At 42.0% G+C, this 26,918-nt stretch overlaps 1 protein-coding gene across 3 annotated transcripts in view; it reads right to left on the minus strand.

Moving 5' to 3' along the window:
* Positions 1-11,905: 11,905 nt before the first annotated feature.
* Positions 11,906-26,918, minus strand: part of PTPRB (protein tyrosine phosphatase receptor type B) — a 62,087-nt gene continuing 47,074 nt past the window's right edge. For all 3 annotated transcript variants that reach the window (XM_064419498.1, XM_064419497.1, XM_064419499.1), the window contains 11 exons: positions 25,784-25,867; positions 25,663-25,680; positions 25,477-25,558; positions 24,928-25,018; positions 23,694-23,770; positions 22,752-22,886; positions 21,575-21,697; positions 21,209-21,372; positions 19,990-20,125; positions 17,457-17,577; positions 11,906-16,569 (listed from right to left, as the gene is read on the minus strand). In XM_064419498.1, coding sequence (XP_064275568.1) covers positions 16,547-16,569; positions 17,457-17,577; positions 19,990-20,125; positions 21,209-21,372; positions 21,575-21,697; positions 22,752-22,886; positions 23,694-23,770; positions 24,928-25,018; positions 25,477-25,558; positions 25,663-25,680; positions 25,784-25,867 — 1,054 coding nt within the window. In that variant the 3' untranslated portion in view covers positions 11,906-16,546. The remainder of the gene's footprint in view (positions 16,570-17,456; positions 17,578-19,989; positions 20,126-21,208; positions 21,373-21,574; positions 21,698-22,751; positions 22,887-23,693; positions 23,771-24,927; positions 25,019-25,476; positions 25,559-25,662; positions 25,681-25,783; positions 25,868-26,918) is intronic.

Consider the following 26,918-nt stretch of genomic DNA (forward strand, 5'->3'; position numbering starts at 1 on the left):
GTTAAATATCAAAGTTGGTATCCAAAGACCAGCAGCAGGTATGTGCCTGGCATGGCAGTATGGGCTGCTAAGGGGAAAACTCAAAATCCTAACATTCAGTCTTCTGTCTCATCCCATCCCTCACTGATTTAGAAATGTCCTTGTAATCCCTGTACTTGATTGTGGAAGCTGGGGATTTCCCTCTAGCAGATTATGCACTGATTTCCTCCTTGGCTTTGCAGGTTTCCAGGTTTTGTGGTGTATTCTCTGAAACATGCTTGCAGCCAGAGCGGCTGCTTTCCCCAAAGCCATCTGCAGAGTTGGCTTTTGCATTTTATTCAATATTTATATGCCATTGCTTTGAGGAATTTTGTTCTGGCATGCTGTCTACTGCTCCACTTCAGTAAGACCTGCCTTCTCTTTCATGTAGTGCAATTAAATCAATTTGTTTACACAGTATCTCTGTTAGTTTCTTACACTCATTTTAAAAGTTGTAGTAATAGAAGCACTTTTTGTTGCCTTTTTCCTGCTTATGTGTTTCTGTGTTGCCAGTAACACAAGATTTCACAAAGTTAGAAAATATAGCTGTTGAATGAACAGCTTAATTCAAACTCAGAGCAGTTGAGGGATGTCATGGGAGAATCCAGGGGCATTTTAGAAGATCTTTACCCATAATCTCTGCTGTAAACGTAGCCCTTTGACAGGGGTCCAGCACAGACTGCTGGGTTTGAAGGACAGTTTTCAACTCAGCTCTTCAGCAGGTGCTGGAGGAGGCAGGTTGGGAAGTGCAGTGGGGAGGTAGCACAGGTCTCAGTTTCCAGACTTGCACTTCCAAGTGTGTTTTGAGGGATTTGTCCTGGAACAGAGCAAAGGCATCTGCGAGGCGCGAGAGAGCAGAGCTCTCCATGCATTGCTGCATGGCACAGCCTGCTGCGCCCAGCCCAGCCCCGGTGCTGCCATCTGGGGTTTCCCTGGTGCAGTTTGCTTCTTGGGAGCCTCCTCGCTGAGGCAGGCTGTGGTGTGATGCCCACAGGAGCAGCTATGTCTGCAGAGGGCTGCCACACAGCCCTGCTCATCTCACACACAACATGAAAGCATCCATCAAGCCTGTGTTATCCTGTCAGAGTCCAGCTGGGAAATGTGGAAGGGAAAACACTAGTCAATGTTTAAAACCTTTTAACAGATAAAGTGGTAGGGCTTCAGTATTCTTGAGGAAGTGTCTAATGCAATTTGCTAAGGCTTACTTGGAAAATGAAAACTATTTAAAATTGGCGGTGGGGCAGTTCTGACACAGGGACAGTGTGGATTGCCTGTGAGCAAAGGGAGGTGCTGTGCAAGCATCTTTGCTCAGCACTGCAAATACAGGAGCTGCCCTGCCAAATCAGGGTTCTGCACACTTTAGCTTAAATGGCCAAAGTATGAAGAACAAATGCATGGAACAAGAGACACCTAAACCAGCATTTAATCAGAAAAGAAAAACACTCATGCCATGGCTTATATTTCAATAATCAGATGAGAGAAAGCACAGCTGAATTTCTAATTATGACACCTATTATATCATGCAAATACAGCCTTTCAATCCCTGACAGAATCCCACAGCCAGAGTTATCGAAAAATCAGCTTATTCCCATGTGTGGTTTTCTCTGAGAATCAAAGCCTGTTTGGTTTGGGTTTTTTCCCCCTCAGTGTGGAACAGCTGCTGTTGCTCCATTAACTTTCAATCAGAAACCAACCGCTTCCCTTTCTGGCATCTTAAGAGGCTGCTATGCTGATCTGTCAAGCTAACAATCTTTGCTGCAGAAAGCGTGAGCAGGAAAACCTCTGAGGGAATATGTGTGCAATTAATCATACTGCCTTGTCAGGTCACAGACCCACTGAATGAATCAGCCCCAAAGTTTGGTATTTGAGAGGCTGCACAATTCCCCTTCTGGTTTGACAGGCGAGCCCGAATGCTGCCATTGCTTGCACTGCGCTCAGTTCTCAGCTCTTTGGTGGTCTGATGGGTTGGAGCCTGGTAAGCCAAAAAATCTCTCTGTGTGCATTGGGTGGATGGCTGGAGATGCTGTAAAAAGGAAAAAAAGAATAGCTTATTACACTACATAGCTGTAATTTGCATGTAAAATTATATTATAAAGTGTTGGCATAGCTGTAAAATTGCATACACACCTACAGTACCCAGTCTCCAAACAGCACATACAGCAATCAAAAATAACTCTCCCAGAAATTCAGAACCACTTCTGACACTGCATTAAAGAAAAGCAAACACTGTTATTTAATTTAATGAGCTAATGGAGTTCAAACTTTACTCTTAATAATATAACTTGTTCATAATGTTTCAGCTAGCATAAGTTCTACCCTTGTTTTTATTTGCATGCCAATTGCCATCCACTAAAAGCAGTTGGAAAAGAAATCAACCTGTAAGCTCTTTCACATAATTGCCTGTTCAGCAACTAAGGGTTTTTGGACAAAATACTTCAGCTATTTGGACCCCATTCAGCAGAATCCATTCCTTTCCCCTCCTGCAGTAGGCTGGTTTGTCTTGTGGTACCCACAGGAGAGGGAGCAGGGCAGCCACCCTCTCTGCTTTGTCCATCCAACAGCATCCCTAGGATGTAATACCTGGCATTTTCCAGGGGCCTGGATGTCAGGAGCACTGCCAGGGTGTGGGGCTGTGGGGAGGCAGCACCACCCAGGGGCATCAGGGAGAGAGCTCCCACCTAAGGCAAATGTGGAATGTTGGAAGGGGCATGGGTTTGGCAAAGAGTGAAATCTCCCATGGAATCCAAAGGGCTGAATTGTATTTTTCTGCACTATTCCTCTGACAAATAATGTTTGAGACAATTCAAAAATTGCTGTGAAATTTTTGGGAAATCTGTTCTTAGGCAGGGGGAGAGTAGTTTGGAAGGACCAAATATACAAGAGTCAGCACACCTAAACAGCAGGTAGCCTAGATCCTTACTATTTATTTTCTGAAAAATCATGAAAAATGGGTCTGATACAAAAGGAAAAAATATATGGAAATTACGGATTTAGCTAGTGTTTCTTGCTTTTGATGGAATAATGTTAAGTCCTTATAAAAAATACACAGCATATGTTATGAATCTGCAAGTATCTGGATAAGTGAATCACAGGCACTAAATGACTCTGCTGTATTAAACATAAATAAAGTCCTGTGAACTTCCCTGCTTTTTTGCTAATGGAGACATGTACAAGAAGCAATGTATCATGAGGAGCACTTAAAATATTATCTCAAGATCTTATTGATAAAGTTAATTTAGTTCAGGCTGGTAACAACAGAGAGGAGAGTGAAAATGGGCTGCAGAATTGTCAACACAAAGCCATAATGAAGAGTGAGCTTCCAAGCACAGGTGTGGGATGAGGTGTCTCAGTAACATTTTTTTTTTTTTTATGGTATTAAATGGCAAGATAAAGGGAAAATTAATTGCGTTTTTAAAAATATGCCAGATCAGGAGATTTGTGAGCTTCAGTTTGATAGGCAGGTGATTCAATAACAAATATTAGGAACTAAGTATACTAGCAGAATAATAAAATGCTTTGTCTATTCTTGGAAAACATAAGGTAATAAATAAAAATAAAAGGTATAGACCAAATGTTTTGGTGGGAGAAAACATCTCAGCAAGCAAAACTGTGACTGTAAAGCCTTCAGATAGGCTGCTAAAAACACAGTGGTGCTAGCTAACCCTGGGTTTTGATGGCATGTAGCTCATGTTTTGGGGCTGAATCTGTAGCCTTTTCTCCAGTAGCAGTCACTAGGTGACATTTTGGGGACGTGTGGGTGTACCATGTTTTTTTAACCTGTTTTGACCTATTTTTTTTTCCACCTGTTTTGCTCAGAGAAATGTATTTCCCATTCTTTTTTGTGTTGAAATTTCTGTGTAGTTGACAGCAGTGTTGCATTGTTCAGAGCAGTGTGGATGGTTTTTGGTGCCTGAGGGAGGATCTGAAGCAGGCAGAACCCAATGGAAATAGCCCCATCCTGTCTGGGTCTAGGTAAAGGAGAGCAGCAACTTCTGCTGCCAGCTTCAAGCTCTGCCAATGCAGCATCAGAACCATCATGCTCATCTTTGTTTCCAAAAAGCAACACAGTTCTGCTGCAAACCCATGCATGACCAGAGAACCCCTGCCTAAACTCTTGCCAGGGGAAGGAAGTTTGTTCAATGTTGTCAATGTTAACAGGTTTGGGGCTACGTGGGGTTTTCCTCCAGACTTATTTTGGGCATAAACCATACACTGATGCACACAAGCCTCTTGACAGTAACCTGTCTTCCTCACTGACAGGACATGCATGTGTGCCCACAGAATTCTTGCTATGCCAAGCAAAGCAAAATTGAAAATGGTTTAGGCAATACTCCGTGTTTCAAGTCAATTTTTAAATTATGCCTTGACCTATATTGAAACTTTGTGGGAATTACTTGTTTTTGTTTACAGTACCTATGCAGATTTACAACCCATTTTGTAGGAATAGAACAACTAATCCATAGTGGAAGCTCATTGCAGCACTAACTGTGCCTCAAAGATGGATTGGAAGTTCTTCTTTCCCTGCATCTCTTGCTGTTGGAGTGATGCACAATTTCCCTCTGTTGCTTCCTTGTTGAACACCCTCTCTCCAGGCACACAAATACATATGTATTGTGCAGTAAGTGTTTACCAAACTCATCATTATTCTGCATTCATGCACACTGAGCTGTCTTTCTCAATAATTAGCTTTGAAATGATCAAAGACATTCTGTACCGACTAGCATTCCTCCTTGTTTTATTGTTCCTCCATCACTCCTCTGTAACTCTTCTTATGTTACATTTTCAAGGTTGTTTTTATTGATAGCCAAAACAAAAAGGCAAAATTAAAAATGAAAAGCTAAATTGATTACTTTTATATTTATTTTGCCAAGACATATGAAAATGAACTTTTTATTTTGTTTGATGTACATTCTGGATTTTGCTAAATAACCTTGAAGACTGTGCTGCCAAGTCAAGAATGGCTATTAGCAATACTCATTATGTAGTTCAAAAGTGTTCTGGTAATTTGTCCCTTTATGTTTAAACACTATCTTTTGAGAAAAAAACCCAACAAACACATAAGAGCTGCAGCCTTGTCGACAGTGAAGCATTTGCTTCCTCTTTCACAAGAGTAAATTTCTGGCAAATGTATAATGTTAAAATGTATTCTGTCCTTGGAGGAGGAGGAGGCCTGGCAGTAGAGTTATTAATTAGTTGGGTCTCCTCACAAGCCCAGGAAACCAGAATTTCTTTCAGGAAGCTGAACTGCTACATGCAGAGGTTAGATTTTATATGAAGGGCTGGACAATGAAACAGAGACAGATATAAACTGAGGGATCCTGGTTCCTCAACCCCTGCCTCAGAGACTAGCCCAGTTCCCATCCCTTGCTGGAAACACCCGTGGGAGATGCAGGTTTTGTGGAGCAATGCAGTGTTTCTGCACATCAGCAGCCCAGTTAAGTGCCTGAAGTGCTCTGGGGAAGCTGGCTGTGCAGGCCAGGGTGTGCAGCTGTGAGTGGCAGTGCTCACTGCTGCTTCCACTGGGTGCTAGCTTGACAACGAAGATGTGGTTCCCCATGTTGGCAGGGATTGGTACTCACACATTTGGGGGAAGGGAGGCAGCTTTTCCTCCCTTTTCCTCCCTCCCCCCATTGCTTTATCCCTTGCTGTTCCTCTGAACAATGCCCTCGCAGTTTGAACTCATTTTCTTTGAACTGCAGGCACTGCATAACTCATACTTCTGCCTGTTATTCCATCCCTAAACATCTGCCATTATTTATCTGGATGGTTTAAACTCTTTATGTCCAATTTATTAATCTCTCTGAGAATTACCTCCAGCTTTGTGTGGAAATATGTTCAGCAGTGGAAACAGCTGCAGCGCTCCCCAGCTCCTCTTGTGACGGATTCCATTACGAGGCGACCCCCGTTCAGAGGGTGGGATTTGATGACTGTGCCATTTTCCTGGACAGAGGCCATAGCCCCATCCACCACAAGCTAGAGCAATCCCTTTTACCACCTACATGTTGAGTGAAGATGCTTTTAATGCAGATCCAGAGGCAAATGTCATTGGAGAACACCTTTCCTCAGTTATGCTGGCAGAAGAGCTCCCGTTCTGTCCTGCTGGATGTGCTGCAGTGGGCTCCCATCACACAGTGCTCCACTGCACGTCTGGAGATGTGGCATTTGTGCTGCCAGCAGCTGTGGCAGCTGCTCCTCACCCAGCCTTGCCCACCGTGGTCTTAAATATAAGGAAGACAGGGGGAGAAGAGGCTTAGAGCCTCACACAGATTAATGATCTCTTTTTTTTGGTGTCTTTTCCCCTTACATTTCAGACTTGTGCCAGGCTGAGGTGCTTGCTTCAGGGCTCCATCTTGCCCAGATCCCATATTTCCTATCATTGTCAGTTACCAAAGACCTGCTTAGGTCACACCATATTCTGTGGCAGATTAGACCAGCCACAATGGTCATGGAAAACTTGATTTGGATACTTAATTGTGGGTATCAAGTTGAAAGCTGGAGGGCCATTCATTCCTTCTGCTTAAAGGTCATTGCACAAGCAGCCTTTGAAGTTCAATTACTTCAAGGCCCATATAGCACCCAAATCTGTCTGTGTCTCTGCTGTAAGGTTTAAAATGCACCACTGTTTTCTCTAGCATCTTGCGTGCCATCTGTTTTCCAAATCACTTTCCTCAGCTGCATAATTTAATTACTGAAGATAAGAACTACAGGGGGGAGGATATGGAGAAAAATGGGAAATTTGTTTGTGAAGCCTCTGCATTCAATTCTGCCTTTCGGTGTGTGGGTACTAGAAGATGTAAAGTGGCACTTCAGGAGCAAAGGGCGCTGGGTCACACTAACAAGGCCCTCAGCTTCCCCATCTCCCTGGAGAAGGCTGATACAGGGAACAAAGTCTCACCATGTTGGGCTTTCATGTGCTTGGCATAACACAGGGTATGAACCAGTATCCATCCTCCTCCTGCTATCCAGATCTTTACCTTCATTTTCTCTGGTCCCTTCCTCTTTGAGGCTGGTACTCAGCCATTGGTCATACTTGCACCTATGGGAAAGTCAGTGTCGGACTAGCCTTTTGTCAAACCCTTCATTCCTGTTCCTCATGGGGATAGGTGCTAGTCTGGGGGCTGAGGTGGCTTGGAGTCTCATTTTCTGGGGACAGCCAGAAGGGACTTGGGTGTGGCAGATCATGTTTGGCCAGAGCAGCTGGACTCAGGGAGTGGGGAAGGTCTGAGAAACAGAGTAATGTCTGACAACCCACATCCTGTGGATCCATGGCTGCACAAAAATCTCTGACTCTCTCCCCTGGAACAAACTGGGGAGGTTAAAAATAGCTATTTGTTTTTGTTGATGACAAGGCAATTTTAACACAGGTCACTTCCCCAGTCTGCTGCACTGAGTGGCAACACACAGAGAGATGTAGGAACAAGTGGGCAGCACAGGGGTGGAAAGGAGGAGGTGGGAGAGAGCCACTTCCTTGGGGATAGCAGCATCCCACACAAGGAATTCCAGTGTGGCATTCCCTGGCGAGGCTGAGTGAGGAAGGAGAAGTGGCCTCCCCGTGGTGCAAGGAGCTCATGGGAGAGGTGAGTGTGCTCCTGCACTGCGTGAGCTCATGGGCTCAGCCCCCTGCTCAGAGCACAACTGAGACTTCCCCTGCGAGCACACCATATGGTCCTTCACAGGCTTTTTTTTTTTTTTTCCAGAGAAGGGAAAATAAATAAAAGATGTCACCACAATACTGTTGGAGGTCTTTGGTGGCTTTATCCTTCTTCTTAGTTGCCTTCCTATCCCAGCATGGATATATGTGTGTTTTTCCCTACTGAAATTGATGGATCTTCCTAGACAAGAACAGAAGAAATTAATTCACCATCTTTTCTGTCTTTTATTCTTTTTCTCTCATGGACTCAGTGCAATAAGATGTTTAGATCTAATCTCAGCAAAACAAACACAAATCCATGCTGAAGAATATTGCCAGGTGAAGGATCTGAAATACATACTTGACACTAGCACTTCTTTTTGGTTTTTCCCTTCTCCACTTTTGTAATTGAAAGCTCTGGCATTTTAGAGGCAAGATTTCACCCTGGGAACTGCTGGAGGATGCTGGGGGAGTTTCTTGTTCACCAGAATGTTTACAGAAAATTTGTCACAGCCTGACCAGATCTAATTGGCTTGATGTGTAAAGAAACAGGCTCCTTGGATATTTTTAGTACTCTCCAACCTTTCTAGCACAGAACTGTTGGGCGTTAATTAATTCCAGTTGTCTGACAGTTCATTCTTTCAAAGTTGGATTCTCACAAACAATTTGGCTCCAGGTGTCTTTTAGATCCAATGATAAGACAACAGGATGCTGGCATTTATCATGTCTGGTGTCTTGAGCATGTATTTTCTGATGTTTGATACTTTGGACATTATATATCTCTTTATTGCCTTTGCAACTATCCATCTTTTTGTCCTAGCGGTTTCATTACTGCAACTTGTGTCATTGACAGGCAGGAGAAATGCCCCCAATTAACACATGGACCTTTCTGTAGCTGTCTTTTATTTGTACAACATTTTTTCCCTAGCTAAGATGCATGGAGCATTCTGAGCATCTTCTCTTTGCTTTCTGCATCCAATTATTTTTACTCTGTGTTTTTACAGTGTAGCTCCATTCATACCAAACCTATTTGGGTAGCTTTACTACAGGCCATATGGTCTCTATTTGATTTTCCAGGACGTTTGGTTGTTCAGAATGCCCCTAGTCTCTTCTTTAATTTCAAGATTCTTTACTCTCTGTGGTATGGAAAACAGAATTGGAGGGCCTTCTTCCTGTGCTGGCTACACTACAGCCTCAAGCTCAATCTGGGCAAAAAACAGACACATTTATCCCATGTATCCAACAGGACTGGGAGAGATTTTGTGATTATAGTGGAAAGAGTTAATTTTAAAAACTATTACTAAGTTTCCAAAGTAAAATTTTCTGAGCTAGAATTGAAAACCAGGATTTAGAAAGAAAAAAGTACCAGATCAAAGCCAAATTTATGCTTCTGATAACCCACCAAAGAGTTTCTATCGTGGTGTTATAGTACCCTCATATTCAGCTCTTCTGCCCCAGTTTTGGACCTATGAATGAGGATGCACTTGGGCATTGCTTAGTAAAACTTGGATGGTTTAATGCTTTGTCCAAGCCCAGCCTAGACAGATCCATAGAAAACATCCATGAGATCCAACCTTTGAAAAAGGGCTGCTGGGAGACATGGATCCCCAGGAGAGGTTCACTCAGCTCACCCCTTCATACCTGCCCTATCCTTTAGAAAGAACAATTTCTCTTACTGAAAAATGGGTTAAGATTTGCAGGGGCAGAAATACCCAGGTTTGGGCCCCTTCTTGCCCTGAGAGGACTAAAATTGCAGGCCTCAGGTGTCCTCTGTGAGCAAGGCTGTGTGGCCTCATCAATGTCAGGAGGGTGGGAAATCTCTGCCTTTATCCTTTGGTAAGAAGTAGCTGCTCCATCTGCTACTGGTTTGGTTTGGCACATCAGCAAGCAACCACCAAAGGCAAGCAAGGACACTGTGTGATTTGGCAGGGATTTTGGCATGAGTGTGCAAAAAGCTGTGTACAATGATGTCTGGCCAAGCAGCCACAGAACTTGCCAGCGGTGCTTGGAGCCTGGCATTCGGCTGCTGCACAAGGGCATGGCTGTTGCCCTCTTGGCCTGGCTCTCGGCACTGATCTTGGCTCGTGCTCTGGGCCTCTGGAGGGTACAGATCCCTGTGAGCCTTGGGATGAGGGCACTGGTAGAGCTGCTGTGTCCCCATCCCGTGCCTCTGCAGCCCCACAGCTCAGTGACTGCATGCTCAGCACGGCGGGGCAGCATACAGTGCTGAATCCCAGCTGGGCTACTGCACCCTTTCCTCTCTCCTTGAACCCTGCAGCTGTGTGCACCCACCTGGAGCACTCTGTTGGCTGGGACATGCTTCTGCCACCCTTTCTGACTGGGAATTTGAGTCCGGAGGGGTGGGGAGGGCAGCCTGCAATTGGGCTTGGAGCATACCCTCCCTGTGCTGACAATGGGAACCCTGTCTGGTCAGTGAGAGCCCTCAGGGGAATTTTGCCTCTTTTGGGGGCCCCAGGATCTCTCAGCAAAGCTGAGGGTGCTGAGGTGATGTTTTCCCTGGAGACTTAAAGGCTTTGAGGTCCAAAAAATGTTTTGCCTTCTTGGACCAAGGTGCCTTTGTGCCTGCTCTGTGCTGCTGATACTACTGCAGATCTCTGGGAGCTGGGACCACCTCCCACCCCAAGGAAAGCTGCTCGTTGTAGCGAGGTTCTGCACGATGCAGTAAGCACCCAGCTGGGGTATAAAGAGGATGCCAGGCACCTGCAGGAGCCAGACCCCAAGAAGCTGCAGCTTTGGCCTGAGGAGAACCAACAGCAGGTCAGTTCCAGGGGGAGCCCATGGGTGGCTCAGTGACCAATTCAGCCCAGCCATGCCACAGATCCCCCCTGACCTGCCCATGGCTGTGCAGCCACTGCAGAGCATCCCCCAGCCCCACAGAGCACTGACCCTGGGAACAGGAGAAGGGCTTCTTGCTTTTGGAACATCACAAATGAACCGAAATGCTTTTCACCCCTCTTTTTCTCCTGCGGTGTTTTTGTTGTTGCTGATGTTGTTGTTTTTTGGGTTTTTTTTTCACAAGTTGGGAGTGGTATTGTACCAGAGTGATTTGCAAAGCCTTGGCTGGTAACATCTGACATTTTCACTTGTGGTATTTGCTGACATATCAGCATTGCTATGTCCTGCCTGCCATAAGATGTCTAAGCAGCTATTTCTAGGCCATAATAAAGCAACTGATAGTGAAGACAGGCACAGAGAGAAAATTGAGATTAGGGTACAGGAGATGACTTTGTCAGTTAAAACCACCAGCTTGTAGGTATGAAGCCCAGGTACAAATCAAGTGCATGTCAAAATATCAAAAACTAGATTCTGGGAATATTTTAACAGGAATCAACCACTGTGTTCTTGTTGAACTAGAAGAGACTCTTTAGTTTCCTTGCTGTACCTTGTCAAAACATTATTATCTATCCTTGTCTGCAATGTTGGCCTTGTTTTTCTTGTATGCAGATATTAACTGTACATTATTTTATCACTTCTCTTTTGTGCCTACATTGGTTTCAGGACAGAGCAGAACTCGGAGATAAATTTTTATATCATGAAGAAAAAAATCTCACAGCTCCCACTGCCTTAGCTACAAATCACCTCAGCAAATAGTTCACAGTACAAGTCAATAAACCATCCTTTCTTTTAATTAAACTTGTTTTAAACACTTTTGATGACCAAAAAGGAACATTAGCAGTAAACACGCTACTGCCAATGCCAAGCACCCTGACCCCACAAGGATGGTTATGCTAATGGTTTTTAAGACCTGTGGAGAGCAGGAGGAGACCAAATACATTTGTTAAAAAGCATGGCTCAAATCCTCAAGGGGCAGGCAGCCATGGAGCTGCAGTGGGGTGCTAATTGGCACGACTGCCTGGCAAAATGTCTCTAAAATAACAGGCACGCAAGTTCAAGACCCACTGTGGTTTCAAATATCCACTGCATAACCCAGACAGTATCTGGCTTATTAAAGGAGGACACAAAACCAGGGAGGAGAAGAGAACAATGGTATCTTTCCACATGGGCACTAATCTGGCCAGTGGGCAACAGCACAGCCAATTTTCTCCCAACAGGCTGAGGCTTCTGATGAATTTAATGTTCTCTCAAGATGGTCTCAATTGAAATCAAACTTACTTATGACCTTTTCTCTGAGAAGTAGGACAATAAAATCCATAATGAAAAGGCAGTCAAACAGAAGACAAGAATGTAATTTTTTTAAAATGAATGTTTTATTCATTAAGTATTTATAAAAATGTGTAAAATACACTCAAATATATTTGATTTGTTGACTGTAGCTAAAAATATAAAAATATACTTAAATGCATAAATTAAATTGACAATAGTAGCACAGTTCTGTGTTCACCCAGTGTTTGTTAGGAACACAATTATAAGTAATTATATTGTATATGAGCATGGAATAAGCATTGAAGATGTTTTTCAGACACTTTACTCCAGGCACTGGCAAACAATTTATGGCTAGCCACATTTCAAAACTGTGGGGTTTTCACTACAGTGTACTGTCCTGCTCTAGAACAATATATATTTAGCTTCTTAATGTTACTTACAGTATTTCTCTAGCTTTCAAATAAACCAAGAAACAACTAAACTGTCATGGCCATCGGACTACCAGCCTTGCTGACACTGTATGTGTCCCAGTTTCACAGTTTCTTCTCAATTAGCTAGTCCCTAGTCTCCAGTATTTCCTGACAGCCTTAAAAAAAAAAAATCGCAGTTTGAACCAGCTGTTGATCTGTGAGGTCACTGATAACAAACCAGTTTGCTTTGGCCATAGAGGTGCTACCAACAGGTCAGGAGTTTGATTTTGTCAGCATGAAGGAGCCAGTTCAGGGCACGGGGTCTACAGCAAGTTGCCCAAATGCTAGGGTGAGCACTCATTTCAATTCAAAGTTACAGCATCCTGGGATTACAGGTCCCAGAGCTCACAGCTCCAGAGCCCAGACATCAGTGACAGGGCCATGAGGGAGTGGTGGTCATTCTAGACTGCATTTTATTTGCACAGACTGTACGTCTGAAGCATTGAAAGAAATCTGAATAAATGTTAAGCACCTGCCAAGGCACTCCTTGGACATGAAGCTGTGGCTGTGGTAGGCTGTATCTCTGAGTGTCAGATGCATTTTTCTGTTCTGTGGCCTTGGAGAGAGATGCTGATAGAGTGATTTGATGGCTATTGTTCTCATCACTCTAGTCCACATATTAAATCCCAGGCTGAGGAGCACAGCTAAGTGCCCATGTACTCCTGTCTAGTGTTTAACTTTGTGCTTTCAAAGTCAAAGTGTAAATAACCATATACAATACATAATATAAACTTAAAGCTCACACATTTTCTTTTCTGTGTTCTACAATTGGAAGAAAATTCATAGCATATTATGGCACAAAATAATATTTCTGGCATTTTAGGCATTATTTATTGCTAAATAACTATAGCAGCAGAGAAAAATGTATAAAGTTGCACTTTTTGACATCTTCACAGTATGCCTATTTCTCTCACCCACTTTTGTGTTCCATTAGTAACAAAAAATATCATTTATAAACTCCAGCTAAGTAAAATCTATTTTTTCCCTACAATTGCTAGTAGATCTTGTAATTTTATTGCACAGATTAAAAAAAATATTTATTACCATTTTTTCATTATTAAATAACTTTCAATACAAAGATTTGAATTAACCTAAAAGCCCAACCTTGCAAGTGCTTCAGAAGTGGAATGGTATTTTCTTCAGGCAAGCATTCCAGTTGACTTTCATGCAAGTACTCAGGTAGCTTTGTGGACCATGCAGAGATTCAAAGGATGGGCTCCAAGTGTGCAAATCTTAGCTTATGGATCAGCAACAACACTAGCCTTGCTTTCTAACATTATTATTGGGAAACATCAAGAAGGGAATTCTGAACATCATCAAGGACATTCAAAAGTTGTCTTTCTCCTTAAGAGCTGTCTTTGTTCAGCACACAAGCTCCCACAAATCTGTTCTTGTTACATTAACAGTTTCCCATCAGTCCTGTTAGTCAGCTTAGAGGCACAATAAATATAACTACTTATACTGATAAGTAGGTGTTGTATATTAACAAAATGCTACATAGATACTTTTTAACTTTTTCTTAGTGGATTTACACTGGTTTCATATGAGTAGGATTGGCTAGAGAGCAGAACCAGAGCAATAATGTGTGTATACAGTCTCATGTGTGACCTACTTGGGCAGAAATGTAAAGCTGCTCAAGAGCATTGTGCCAGTGTTTAAGGTTATCTGTCATATTATGAAGTGATGAGGAGGAAGAGGCTTATGAACTGTGTCCATTATTAGCTGAGAGAAAAGATGAAACTAGCTGTCTACTATGACATAATTTTGGGCACACATATACGAACTCTGTAGCTGCAGACAAGGGAGCTGAGAATGATAAAACTGCAGAATAATGTGTGTCTTTCTGAAAATGATGAACAACATGCATACAGAGCATACAATCAGACTTTTGCCCTCAGATTATATAGTATTGAGTGAGTTCCATTTCCCTCAGCATTAAAAAATGACATGGTGATATAAAGTGTGAGGTAATTTATAGGGTACACTTGGCGTGTGTTAACAGTGCAATTGTACTGCTGGTAACTAACATGGTGATCTTCATTCCTTGGCTACCCCTGCAAGAAAGGAAGGACCAAATGCAGTGCATGTAACACAACAGCAGTTTTCACAATGCCTTAAGTGCAGAAGTCATTAGCCCAATCAACAGTGGATCTAAAGCTACGATGCTTGTTTGTCCTTCCTTGCTAACCTAGACATCTAGCAAAGGAAACAGAGAAAAGAAAGCATCTGCAGAAAATGTGCTCATTTCTTTGTGGTTTTGCTTAGACTTTCCTCTGCGAAAATGTCTTCCACTCTAATGCTAGTTCCCTTCTTCTTCAGTTTCCATTAAGGTTGGTGAATTTTGAGGTTTGCATGGTGCCAAAGAGGATGTGCTGGAGGGATGAGCAGTATTTTCATTCAGAAACACCTAAAAAGAATAAACAAGTTTACATGTTCTGAGCAGCTGTGACAGCTGATTTGAAGGGTGGTTTCTGAGGCATGTGAGGGTATTTGGTCAAGAAAGGATGAGATTCCAGATGGAGTAGGAAGAGTGACTATCAGGCTGTTACCTTTTCTAGGAAAACCAGAGTAACATGGATATGCACATGCACATCCATGCTGTGGCACAGGAGTTCCTCAGTCAGGCACTCAGTTGGCTTTTTCTTGATTCTCAGAAGGCCTTCAGAAATATTTATTTTTCTCCAAAACAGAAGTGGAATTTAGGCACTTGTCTTCAGCAAGAAGCTAAGTTTCTCTATGAGAAGTATGGGTAGATATATGAAAGAAGTGTGAAGCTCTTCCTTCTTTTCATGGTGGAGATGAACTGTGTACTGTTTCTTCACTATTTGTTTGAGGAGCATTTTATAAAGATAAGTAATAGCTGAACAGTGTTTAGACCCCTTAATGAGATGTCACTTTGCAGAGGAGACAGAGGCTGTGCATAATGCACTTGGCTGGGCAGGATACCTGATAAGTGCTCTTTGACTGTACTTCTTACTATATCACTCAGTTCTTTTGCTGATACAAAATTAAGTTGATATGTTTTAAATTTTAAACATGTTTTCAGTAATGAGTCCCTGCTTGGGAGCATGGGGTTTGGAACTAGATGGTCTTTAATGTCTCTTCCAACCCAAAACATTAGATGATTCTATGATCAGGACAGTCCTGCAAGCCTACATTCCCTGATGAGCCTTTTTCCATTCCAACAGCCCCTGTGGTGGTGACATCAGGTAACATTCCAGTGGAGAATTCTTTCTATGTAGACATGCCAGGGCCAAACTGTCCCACTGTGAAAGCAAGTGGCATTTGAAGGATACCAACACTTGGGGCAAAGTGCAGCTTTACTCCAGTTGAGTAAACTGCCAGATATATACCTTTATATGTCTTTGTTTCAATATGTTTGCAATCTCCCTACTTTTTTGGTTGTCTTGGTACAGCATTGTTTCTGATGAGCTGTGGAAGTTGCCAGACTTCACATCCTCACAGGTTTGTTAACACAAATGTCTGAGGAGTGTCTTTGAACACCTACCTTAATAAAAATTTTACACACATGAAAGTGCACAGACACAAGTTGTAGTCTGATTCTGCTCTCTTAAACCAGTGTAAAGAAACCAGTATGTGACCTGTCTTCCCCTAAAGCACGTGGTCAGAGAAAGGTCTGCTAGACTTCACTGCAGCATATGTTGTTTGATATTTTTCTACTATGTCACACTAGACTGAAACAGTTGCTTCTAGTGAGGTGAACCCTGTTTTGCTCGGTTGTTAATGAGTTCTGTAAAAGGTATGTCACTGTGATATGGGTTACTCCCATTTTTGTCAGATGAAAAGCAGTAAGTTTAAAGTGTGGAGTAGCATTGTAATTTCTATACAGGACTACTGTTCCCTTGCTTAATAGTAGCTTATTTCATCTCACAAACACTGAAATATTTTTTAAAAATGAGGTTTTCTGTATAGGACTTTTTCCATGTCATGCCAATAGCGCCCCAAACGCAGCAGTCCTGTTAGCCATACAATTTAAAATAGTTTATGTAGAACAGTTTATAAAAACTGTGATAAGAAAAAATAGTATTATCTGAAGCATAATATTAATATAAACAATATAGAAAAAAATACATATTTACATAATGCCAAAATACAATTATATACATTAATATCTATTACATTTAAATTATATATCTTAAAAAAATTACCAGACCAATAAATTATACACAGTCTCATCCAAAAGGTCTGGCACCTTTCTGGTGCATGAAATACATACATAAAAAACCAAAACAAACCCTCTAGTTAACAAATGTGTTCACAAAAGCAGATATCTCTAACATTCTTAGTGTCTTGAATAAACAGCATCTGAAAGCAAGGAAAAATGAGATTAGAAAAAGTAAACCAACACAGATTCAGCAGTGCCCTGAGAGGTGGCTGTGTGGCAGCAGCATTGGCTGGTGACGGATGTGACAGCTGAAGTTCAGATCCCACCTCTGCCTGGACTCTCAATGTGTGAAACCTGGGTGTTTCAGTTCTTGGTCACCTCCAAGCCTGTTCTACCTGTCTAGGACAACTTCGATTTCTACAGGCTAGATCAAGAAAATTATTTGGATTTCTTATTATATAATCCTAATTCCTAATGTCCAAATTTGTGGAACTACTGAGAACCTTCTGTCTTGACCCTAAAAACTTCTCCATCCTTTAAGAATCAGCTCTACTAAGGCACAAGGTCACCATTGCTTACAGCTTCTCCACACTGGTCCTCTGGCCATGGGCCCAGGAGGTGAAGGGCAGTGCAGGTGCTGGTTTGCTACTCCTGCCACTCTTATCAGCAAGGGACTGGACACAGGCTAGGAAAAGGAGCCTACAAGGATGGGGAGTCTGGGGAGGAAGAAAGAACACAGCCTAGGGCACCTATATTTTCAAGTCAAAGCAGATGGGAAGTGTCCCAAGGCTGCCTATATTGTCAGCAGCAGATGAGGGTGATGCAGACAGAAACTGAACTCCATGAATGGCAGAAGAGCCCAGTGAGTGCTGTCAGTGTTCTCAATTGCTTAAGGATAGTGAGAACATGAGTACTAATGGAGAAAATAAAGACACAACTGCAAGAATGAAAATAGCAGAGGGAACAAATGAAGGTCCAGGAAGTAAAGAAATATCAATGGTTAAGGATAGCACAATTCCCCCTCAATTACACTGTCAGTGAGCTACCACATTTGAAACATTTTAGAATTTGATAAACTTGTATTTACCTCTGTGATACTCTGGATTCACATTTTCATATATTGGAAATAAGGGATTTTCTTGTTCACTGCGAAGTTTTCTGGCTCTTAACACATCTCTCACACATTGATGTAGATACACATATTGACACTGCAAAAGATTTGTTTTTAAGACACTGAGGAATTTTGTAATTTAATTTTCTGTACTGTGAAAAATCATTAAAAGCTAACTCCCTCAAAAAAATCAAGGGTGGTGTTAAAAATTAAAATATCATTCCAAAATTAATCTCCTTCTCACGCTGGTAATATAGTAAACTTTTGTGATCACCTCTCTTTAGAAATAATACCAGTAAAACATAAATGAACACAGTATGTTTTGACAGATCATGCCATTAGTGAAAACTTTAGCATCTGTAAAGTGTAATTTCACATGGTGCTGTGTTGGACAGCTACTACTTCTGAATGCTTTGGTATAAAGTATATGTAGAAGAATTAATATGCACATGAAAGCATGCAGGAAGGACAAAACATTCCTGATTTTCTTTTTGTTCTGAAAAGAAACATTTTCCACAGAATTTTACAATAACATATAAATATTTCAGACAACCACGAGAAACCTAAATCTCTGAAAAAATCAGAAAAATCTCTGAAAAAACTATTTTTTTTCAGATCCAGCATAAGTTCTAAGACTGTTTCTGACTATACAGCAATTGACAATCTTTTCTGAAGAGTACCTTTCATAGAATGGAGCCAAGAGGACATTCACAACCAATGTAAGGAGGGTCAGCATGTTATTGACTGTTGATTACTCACCAAACTATCTTCACAGAATAGATTATTAAACTTTCAAGCTTTGCTACTCTTTGTGGTTTATGACATAGGTTATAACAGTCTTTCAATTAGTGTAACATGGTACCCAAAAGTCAGGCTGAGCATGTTCGTATATATCAAGGTGTACCTTTTTAACAGTATCTCAAAACCATAATTTCTCTAATAAGTATATGTATTTTCTCCCCTCACATCTTCAGCCATTGCTCTGTGTCTTTCTCTTAGTGCTCTGGCACTGGGAAAGTGAGGATATCTGCTTTTATGCACATGCAGCTGCTCTCTGTGCAGAGCAGAACTCTGCACCCCACCCACCAACATGATGGAAAGCTGGCCAAGCATGGAGACTTCTTTGGCAAAGACCATTTTCAACTGGAATGGTTACAGCTGCTGTAGCATGCTGCCTTTTGAGCTGATGCACAGAGTTTTCCCTTGCCTGTCTCCACCTCCAGTCCCTTGCCTTAAACAATGCTGAGCCAAGTCTGAAGCAGAGGCATTGTTTTGTTGCTGCTGTTTTTCTGTGACTGAGTAGTGTCAAGTATGATGGTACTATGGGCTTTGACTTTCGTGTGGATCTGGCTGTCCTTTGACTTAGACATCATGTCAAGGTCATGCCAAAGGCAGGTTTTGTATTATAGAATTTTAGTTGTTTATAAGTCAAATTTAGGCTCTTGAGGTAGTTGCCTCTTTTTTCCAGCTAGGGAAAAAGAGCCATCCTCCTGAGATGTCTGTCTGCCTTTGCAGACTACAGATGATGGGAATGTAAGAGGATCTGTCTCTGAAGATGCAGAAACTAGGCTGGGAACCTGCCTCCCCTCCAAAAGAAAGTCTTCTGTGGTTAAGATATTTCCAGGAGCCCCTTTGTTTTGTGTTCCCAGCTGGGCCTCTCTTTATACCCATATGAGACATTTACATCTATCAGAAAACGCTGTCACTAATACACTGGTTTCCAAATTGCAACAAAGAGCTCCATTAGTATCAAGTTACAGGCAGAAGCATCAAACTTGTTCTCATTCTTCTATTAATGGTTCACAGGGAAAATGTACAGAGTAACTCCACAAAAAACCTTTATTAAACCAGCTCCTAAATATTTAGCTCCTATGAGTATAACATGATTTTCTTGCCATGTTAAAAGCACAGAAAGAAATACAAAGCATTTACTTTTCCTGAACTTTGAGAACAAATGTACTTGCTTTTCCAAAGTATGTTAGGAGAATGACAATCAACTTTCCAAAATCATTATAATGAAAATGACAGAGCAGCTCAATAAAACATAAACTGCAAAGGCACAGGGTCACAGTGGCCAGAGTTTTAAAATTGCATACATCTAATTTTCTCTGTCCTGCATTCCCCTTTCCCATTATGTCAACCTATCTGTCTGGTTTAGGCTTGTCTTCCAAACTTATCCCTGAAGGACCTATCTCCACTTAAAGCTCATTTACTGGACTTCACAGTGAAGCAACTGTTAAGTGCCTGATGCATAATGCTGCTGGGGTGATTATGGGCCAGGGAAAAAAAAAGGAGAAATTTACAGGAAGCATAACTGCAACTTGTTATGGTTTGGACCCTCTCTAAGAGAGCCAATGGAAAGAAACCTGAAATTCTCACAGAGCTAAAATACATCTAGCTCATATTTCACAGTGGAGTAAGTGCAAAGTGCTTTGAGAGCCTTTAAGATGAGACTGGTTGTTACACACTGTAGCTGTTGTTGCTGCACAGCAGGCTATCCAAACCTTACCTCTGTCTGAACCATGTGAACGCGGTGAAGCCTGAGATCATGGACTGCTGCATAAATGTCAACAGTGTCCTTCGACTCCAGCTGCTGCAGAATTCGGTCCAGTGCAATGAATGTGCCAGTCCTGCCAACACCAGCACTGGAAAAGAAAACAACCCAAGACACTTAAAAGCAGATGGACCAAAGCATTCACCATCTTCATGTGATACTTCTGTAAAGTTCAGATCTCCAGGGTGAGAAACAAATTGTCCAAATGGCACCTTTGGGCCTTTATAACACTTTACAATGGAATTTATTTAGGAAGAAGGAAAGGATAGTAATGGTAGAGGTACCTCTGCCACTGCCTGCACTGCTTCCTGCTTTGGATTAACCCAGTCACTGAGATACATTGAAAGAATGCACCTGACTCTAACTTTGAAACTTCTTCTCTCCAGAGCTGCAGCTGTGGGATGCAGTAGACATTTGACATGCTGCAGCACATGCTGTCCAGGCAGACACAGGCAGGGTCATGGAAGACACAAGCCTCAGCCCATATAATGGTGGAGGGGTCAGATACTACAATCAGGTACTACCAGTGAACATATGGCTTTATCAAAAGATGCAGCACTAACTGCACTCTTTCTCCCTCTGTAGCCCTATACTCTGCTGCAATTGGCCAGTGGATAACAGATCAGGCAGTTCAATTTTGTAATTTTTTATGCAAGTGCACAGAACTGAGGGAAAACTGCAACCCTGTGACTGCTAGTGATGGAAAAAGCAGAAGAGCATGAAAAGGCAGTAAGAAAAGGGAGTCTCGGTCAGAATGGGGGAAGGACGGATCCATCAGCTAGTCTCAACATCCACACACAGTCAGATTCACCCTGGCTATATCTTAGCTTTTAAACACCTCTTTGTGATTCAAACATTGGGCCACAACAGCAGCAATTTAAGAATGCAAAAGCTGATGAGCAGCGGCAGCTGCTGACACCTTCATGCTCTGCAGTGGTACCACAGAGATACAGTGGTTGCCTAAGAATAATTTTCAAGCCATCTCCAGGGTAAGGCTGTGGGTGAATGCATGTGCCTTGGGAATACTGCTCTGATGTATCTGGAAACTTAAGACCATCAGCTATCTCTCAGATTCTGCAGCTGCCCATAGGCTAGCAGGGATGAATATTAGGGATCTTCCCAAGGGTAGGGACAAGGGCTCTGTGCCACTGAGCCCCTGTGCTGCTGCACATACCTGCAGTGTACAATACTTGGTCCTGTGTCTGGGGTCCTGTTGATATAATCTCTTACAGTTCTGACAAACTGAATCAGGGACTGGGTGGTCTCTGGCACACCATGATCTGGCCATACAGTGTAGTGGAAGTGACGAATGAGCCTCGTTGAGTCAAGCTGCTCTTCCTGTTGGGATTCAAAAGTGTGGGTCATCAGGACAAGAGAGAAAGGGACATGTAGAACAGGTACCTTCAGAGAAAATGTTATAGCTTCCACCAGAAGGGAGTCAGGCATGATGCAACTGTGGTACAGCAGAATAAACCTTCCTAATTTAGCCTTGCAAGTGTTTTAAGCCAATTAATCAGGAAAGAAAAAAATGCAAACATACACTGCAGATTTTAAACTCTCGTATTGTCCACTCTGGGAGCACTGATTCAGACAGCATCTCAACAATCAGGTCTCCATAGTACAAGGAATCCTGGTCATGGGGCCAGTATTGATCACACTTTACCTGCAGGGACACAAGGAAAGACAGATTTAGTGGTGAAAATGGCTACAAACAATGCCCCCATCCTGCACTTCAGACCTCTGAGGATGAAGGAAGAAAGGCAGCAGCTGAATTCAGAGAGAGATGCCACTCTGCCATGTCAACAAACAGGGTCTGCCATGGGAATGGGTTACCATGGGGGTGGGAAGTGGAAGTTCTCAAAATTAATTTGTGATGGAGGAATGGGGAGAACTTCAGGGATGCCTTCTTACAGGGCATATTTTCTGTGCTAACTCTTCTCAAATCTCTGCTTGGATGAGAGCTATGCTTCCAGTGCCCCTTGCTCACCTCTTGCTGAGACATGGCAGTAGAGTGCCACTTGGAACCACTGAGATGCAGAAGGATACAGATCCTATTCTGTGCTGGCTTTCACCCTCTCCTCAGGAAAAAATGGTAACCTGAGAGGAACTGACCCTATGTGCTATTAGAGGATCACTAGTTCAAGTTTGTTTAATCTTCTTACAGATCTAGTTGCTGTCTTACAAAGTGACAGGACATGGTCATACCTGGGATATGTAGCATACCATGCTACACTTGCACTCAGGAAGAATGTTAAGTGCATGAGTGGTCTCTTTGCTAACTACATTCAGGGCTTATATATCAGAGATAATTTGATGTATTTACTGATCAACATTTACTCTCCAGAGCTTATATTTAAAGTAGAAGTTGATCAGCGTTGATATGATAAATGGGCACTTTTTGTTGGTGGTTGTCCTTCTGCATGCTGAAGAAAATTGTCTAGTGAACAAAGTCCTGGATTAGAGACCAGAAGCACTGAGCTCTGCTCCTAATTCTAGCCTTGACATGCTGCATGATCTTGAGACAGTCTGTGTATCCTCACTTCACAGCCCTGATCTGCCTCCAGTCTTTATATTATACCTTTTCTTTCATGCTGGAGATCCTTGACTGGGCTCTTTTTGGCTTTAGTATGATGCAAGTAAGAAGCAAAAACTTTTAACAGATGTTAAAACTGACATTTGACAGACATTAAAACAGAAAAAGAAGAGTCACTACTTACTCGGCCTTTCTCAACACACTGGGTTACCATGACAATATTGTGAACATTTTGCTCCCATGCCATCTTCCAGAACTCATCTTTGGTTCCAGGCAAAGGGCCCTGAGTTGCTATGTATTCCCTGCGGAAATTATTGCCCTGCAAATAAAGAGAACTCCATTAGCTTCCAAAAAGGCAGAAAGAAATATTTTAACAACTGAACAAGCCTTGGGGTTGCAGACAGGGCTCTGCAGCAACCCTTGCTGAGACAATAGTTTTGAAAGCTAAATTGTTGCCTTGGACCTGAAAGCAAATGACTGATTGCCACAGAGAGAAGGAAGAGACTGTGGCAGTTTATCTAAATACTGTTCCTTTTGTGACAGTCAAAACTTTCAATAGTTCTTTTGTGTTCAGCACACTCTCAAGCAATTTTAAAGCTGCTAGGGGTTTTTGTTTTATTTATAATTTTTAATAAACTAGCTGAGTTCTGACTCGAAATCTGGATTGCTAAAGCCACTGCTATTATCAATCATAACTCTTTGGCAAAGGGCATTATTTTAATTTCAGCCAGTTTTATCACCCTGAGAGGTGCAAATGCTGTCAGGATGAGCTACAGCTCCACAGTGAGGATGCCACCTGCAGTGATAGCTACAGTTGTTGTGGACACTGTATAAAATCAGCGACCTTTAAAAATATGTCCTTGGCCAATTAGACTTGCTACCTTACATAACCATAGCAATGCAAGAAAGTGTCCTTAAGTGCTGGGTAAATCATTCACAGTTAACTTAATGGTAGTCAGACACAGTCTTTCAGCACAGCCACAAAATGAGTTCTTAGTTTTTTAGCTCAAGTGAATCAAGGAAGGGGGAGGGGAGCCTTAACCATCCAGCTTTATATTCAGTTTTAGATGATGGAAAAATTACCACTGTAAGGAGGACTGTAAAACACCACCCTTGAGTCACTTACTGGTATGTAGCTTGCATTAATGTAGTCTGAGCAAGGGTCATCATCCACATTGGAAAGCTTCACTCTTGATGTATCATCTAGCAAGAAATTGATTACAAGAGGCTTAGGGCTAGGTCTTGATTTTCAGTCCCTCTCAGCACTTACAGAAATGCGTTTGTGAAAGGACTGCCAGCACTATTACAAGATTTTATATGAAGAGCTAATTTATAAGGAATAACTGCTGGTTTTACTGCCTCTTTAATCTGTGAGTGCTGTGGACTGTTCCAGAGACTAGGAGATAGATGGGCAAGAAGGATGCGGTAAATATACTGAAATTCCTCTGCTGAGCTGCATAGAATTTGTTATGACAACAAAAGGGCCAAAATAGCATCCTCCTTCAATCCCAACAACAGCATGCTGTACTGGAAAGCAGCGCCCAGCTCTGCCCTTGAAAGAATAGTTACACTTCAGTGATATTCTGAGCTAACACTGAGCAGGCCTAACATCTTCTGTAGGTGAAGGGCTGTCTCTACAGAAACATAAAGTGCCTGAGCTGCCAGGACACTGATTCATGACATAATGCCATGTTGGATCTCAGTCAGGTGTCATTGCTGGCATGAGCAGGCAGGACACAGGAGAGCCTGTGCTGCCAGCATGTGCTGCCAGCATGTGCCACATCCATTAGTGGGGATGTGCACTGAGTTATGTGGTGTTCTTCCTCAATGTTCTACCTCCAAAATGACAGGTGGGAGATTAAAGGGGGAACCTCTCAATGACAGACAGGTCTTGCACGAGAAGAACAGGGTTAACTTGCCATGTCTTACCATGCAGAATCACACCAGCTCTACATTGTATAGTAGGTTTGCTGTGTACTCTGAAGAACAAAGATTTGGCAACGTTGTCAAAGAGCACTGAATGGATGCTACCCTGTATGTAAAAAACCCTACTGTTATTTCTACTATCCTTGTTATCAGCAGTGTCTGAATGCTCCCAATAACTTGAGCTTTTTCTCCCTGGACTGAATGCTAGCCATTACACCTCTAGTGTGAAATTAAATTACTGATCTATGTGAAGCCATTCAGGGCCATGCATCATCTGCCTCCTAGCACAAGAACCTGAGCAGGCAGAGATATTTCATCTCGGACAGAAAGGAGGGAAGGGATTGGCTGCACTCTTTTCCACTAGGCTTGGTGAAAAAAAAGAGTGAAAAATAGCTTGTGTGATGCAATATTACACAACCAAAGCTAAAACTCACAGGGCAATATATTATTGTATCGATTTTTCCCTCTGTTCTCTGGCAGAAGTGCTATGTCACATGTCTGGTTTCGACCCACATCTTTCAAGTCCTGCAAAAAAGGAATAGGAATAAAATGTGAGGTCAAAATAATTAAAGGACAAGACAACACAAAGGGAAATAGTATTCATCAGCTCTCAAAGGCCATGGACAGAAAACAGCTGCTTTTTAATAAAAAAACAAACTGAAATTACATAGGTAAACATACTGCTTTAAAGGAAGTACATGGCTGGCAGGTACCTTCCATAGTTTATGACACAGATGTGCCATAAAAACAAATGCTCCTAATCTCAGACAGACAAGTATCAGGCAGAAGCTTCCAGCCAGAAGATGCCAAATGAAGAGCTGGTTTCTGCACATGGACAAGTGGAGTTCAAATGAAATGCTCCACCTTTTTTGGATTTGGGTGAATAAGACAAACAAATGCAGGCCCTTCTAATACATTAACCAGTTGATTCAGCCAGCCCACCCCTTCACAAAGCAAGACCTTTGCCTAGGTTAGGATCCCACCTCATATTCCTTGGACAGAAGGTAGTTGGAGTCTGCTTGAAGTTTGTTGAAGTGTGCTTCAAAGTGACTGACTTTGATCGGACTGAAATATTCAACAGGAGGGAGAAAATCACAGGATGAATCACAGTTATAATTTATCTAGTTGGCTACCAAGAAGTTTTTTAGGTATTAATTTTTTCTTTTTACCTGGAAGTTTTCCTGTACCTGGAAATTATTTCAAAAGAAAAAGAAACACTTCATCAGTAAGTGATCAGATAAGTCTGTTCAACCACAATGCTATGTTAAAAAACCAAACTTTTTATATTACCCTTTTTGCCCCAAGTTCAAATGGACTGACAGTGGCCTGTCTCTGCGAATGTTCAGCCTTGCTGTAGGTCTCTCATGGCCATTGCTAGAACAAAAAGGAAGGTATTCTGTTACATCATTAAGTTTTGAAACTGGTAAGAGCTGGCACTGACATAATTTATATTTTCTTAAATGTCTTTTTTTTCCAGTTTACCATTTTCCACTGTGTTTTGATTTTTGGCTCTGATCCTGTGGCATTGCTCTTAGGTCAGGCTCAGAGTTTTCTTGTATTTTAGCTTGGCAATAGTGATGAGGCGTGTATGCATGGCAGAGGAAGTAAGACATTTTTCTTGTTCTGAAACACTCGCAGCCCAGCCCATCATTAAGGAGGGTGCCCTGTGCTAAGATGGACCCCTAAATCAGTTCATTCTCTACATGTAAAGGAACACAGATGTAGATTTTCAGAGCTGTAGAAGGTTCACAGCTTCCAGCACATCCATTCTGCAGACCAGGCCTGCAGCAGATGCCCACATTCATGGCTGGAGCAAGTGGCATAACCACAGCAGGCTTTGGGAAAGCCACAGAAGTGGTACTTACTCCACACAGCTAGTGTTGCCTTTTTTCTTTTTGCTGCCATCTCCTCCTTCAAGACATCTCCCTTAGAGAACACTTTCTCTTTATGTCTGATGTGGGAAAACCATACCTGTATTACTGCCATCCTGCTGGGTATATAACTTACAACAAGAAACCACATTCTATAATAAAGTTTGTACATTTTGGCTAAAAGCTATGACTAGTCAGAAAATACGGGTTTTTTCAGTCTGAAAGTCTGGCATATGAAAAGCAAATTCAAAAACATATCAGCTTAATTTTGTATCAGTAAAAGAACTGAATTTCAGACTTACAGTGTTTCCCATGCACTAGAAATGTTGAGGTTTTTTTCTAATTTCAGAAACTACAAAGAATTTCACGTCTCAGTCATGCAAAATAGTTTAAATGGATAAAGATTTTTTCAGTTGACACACTATTTCATTTTTAAAAAAGATGTAAGTTCACCATTTAAGATTCATCTGTAATGTGAAATATACAACTATAACTGACAAAAAATGAGAAGCAAAGTTTGAGCTAATCTTTTGGACACTGAGGTAATGCCACAT

This window comes from Passer domesticus, chromosome 5 (assembly GCF_036417665.1).
Source record: "Passer domesticus isolate bPasDom1 chromosome 5, bPasDom1.hap1, whole genome shotgun sequence".
NCBI lineage: Eukaryota > Metazoa > Chordata > Aves > Passeriformes > Passeridae > Passer > Passer domesticus.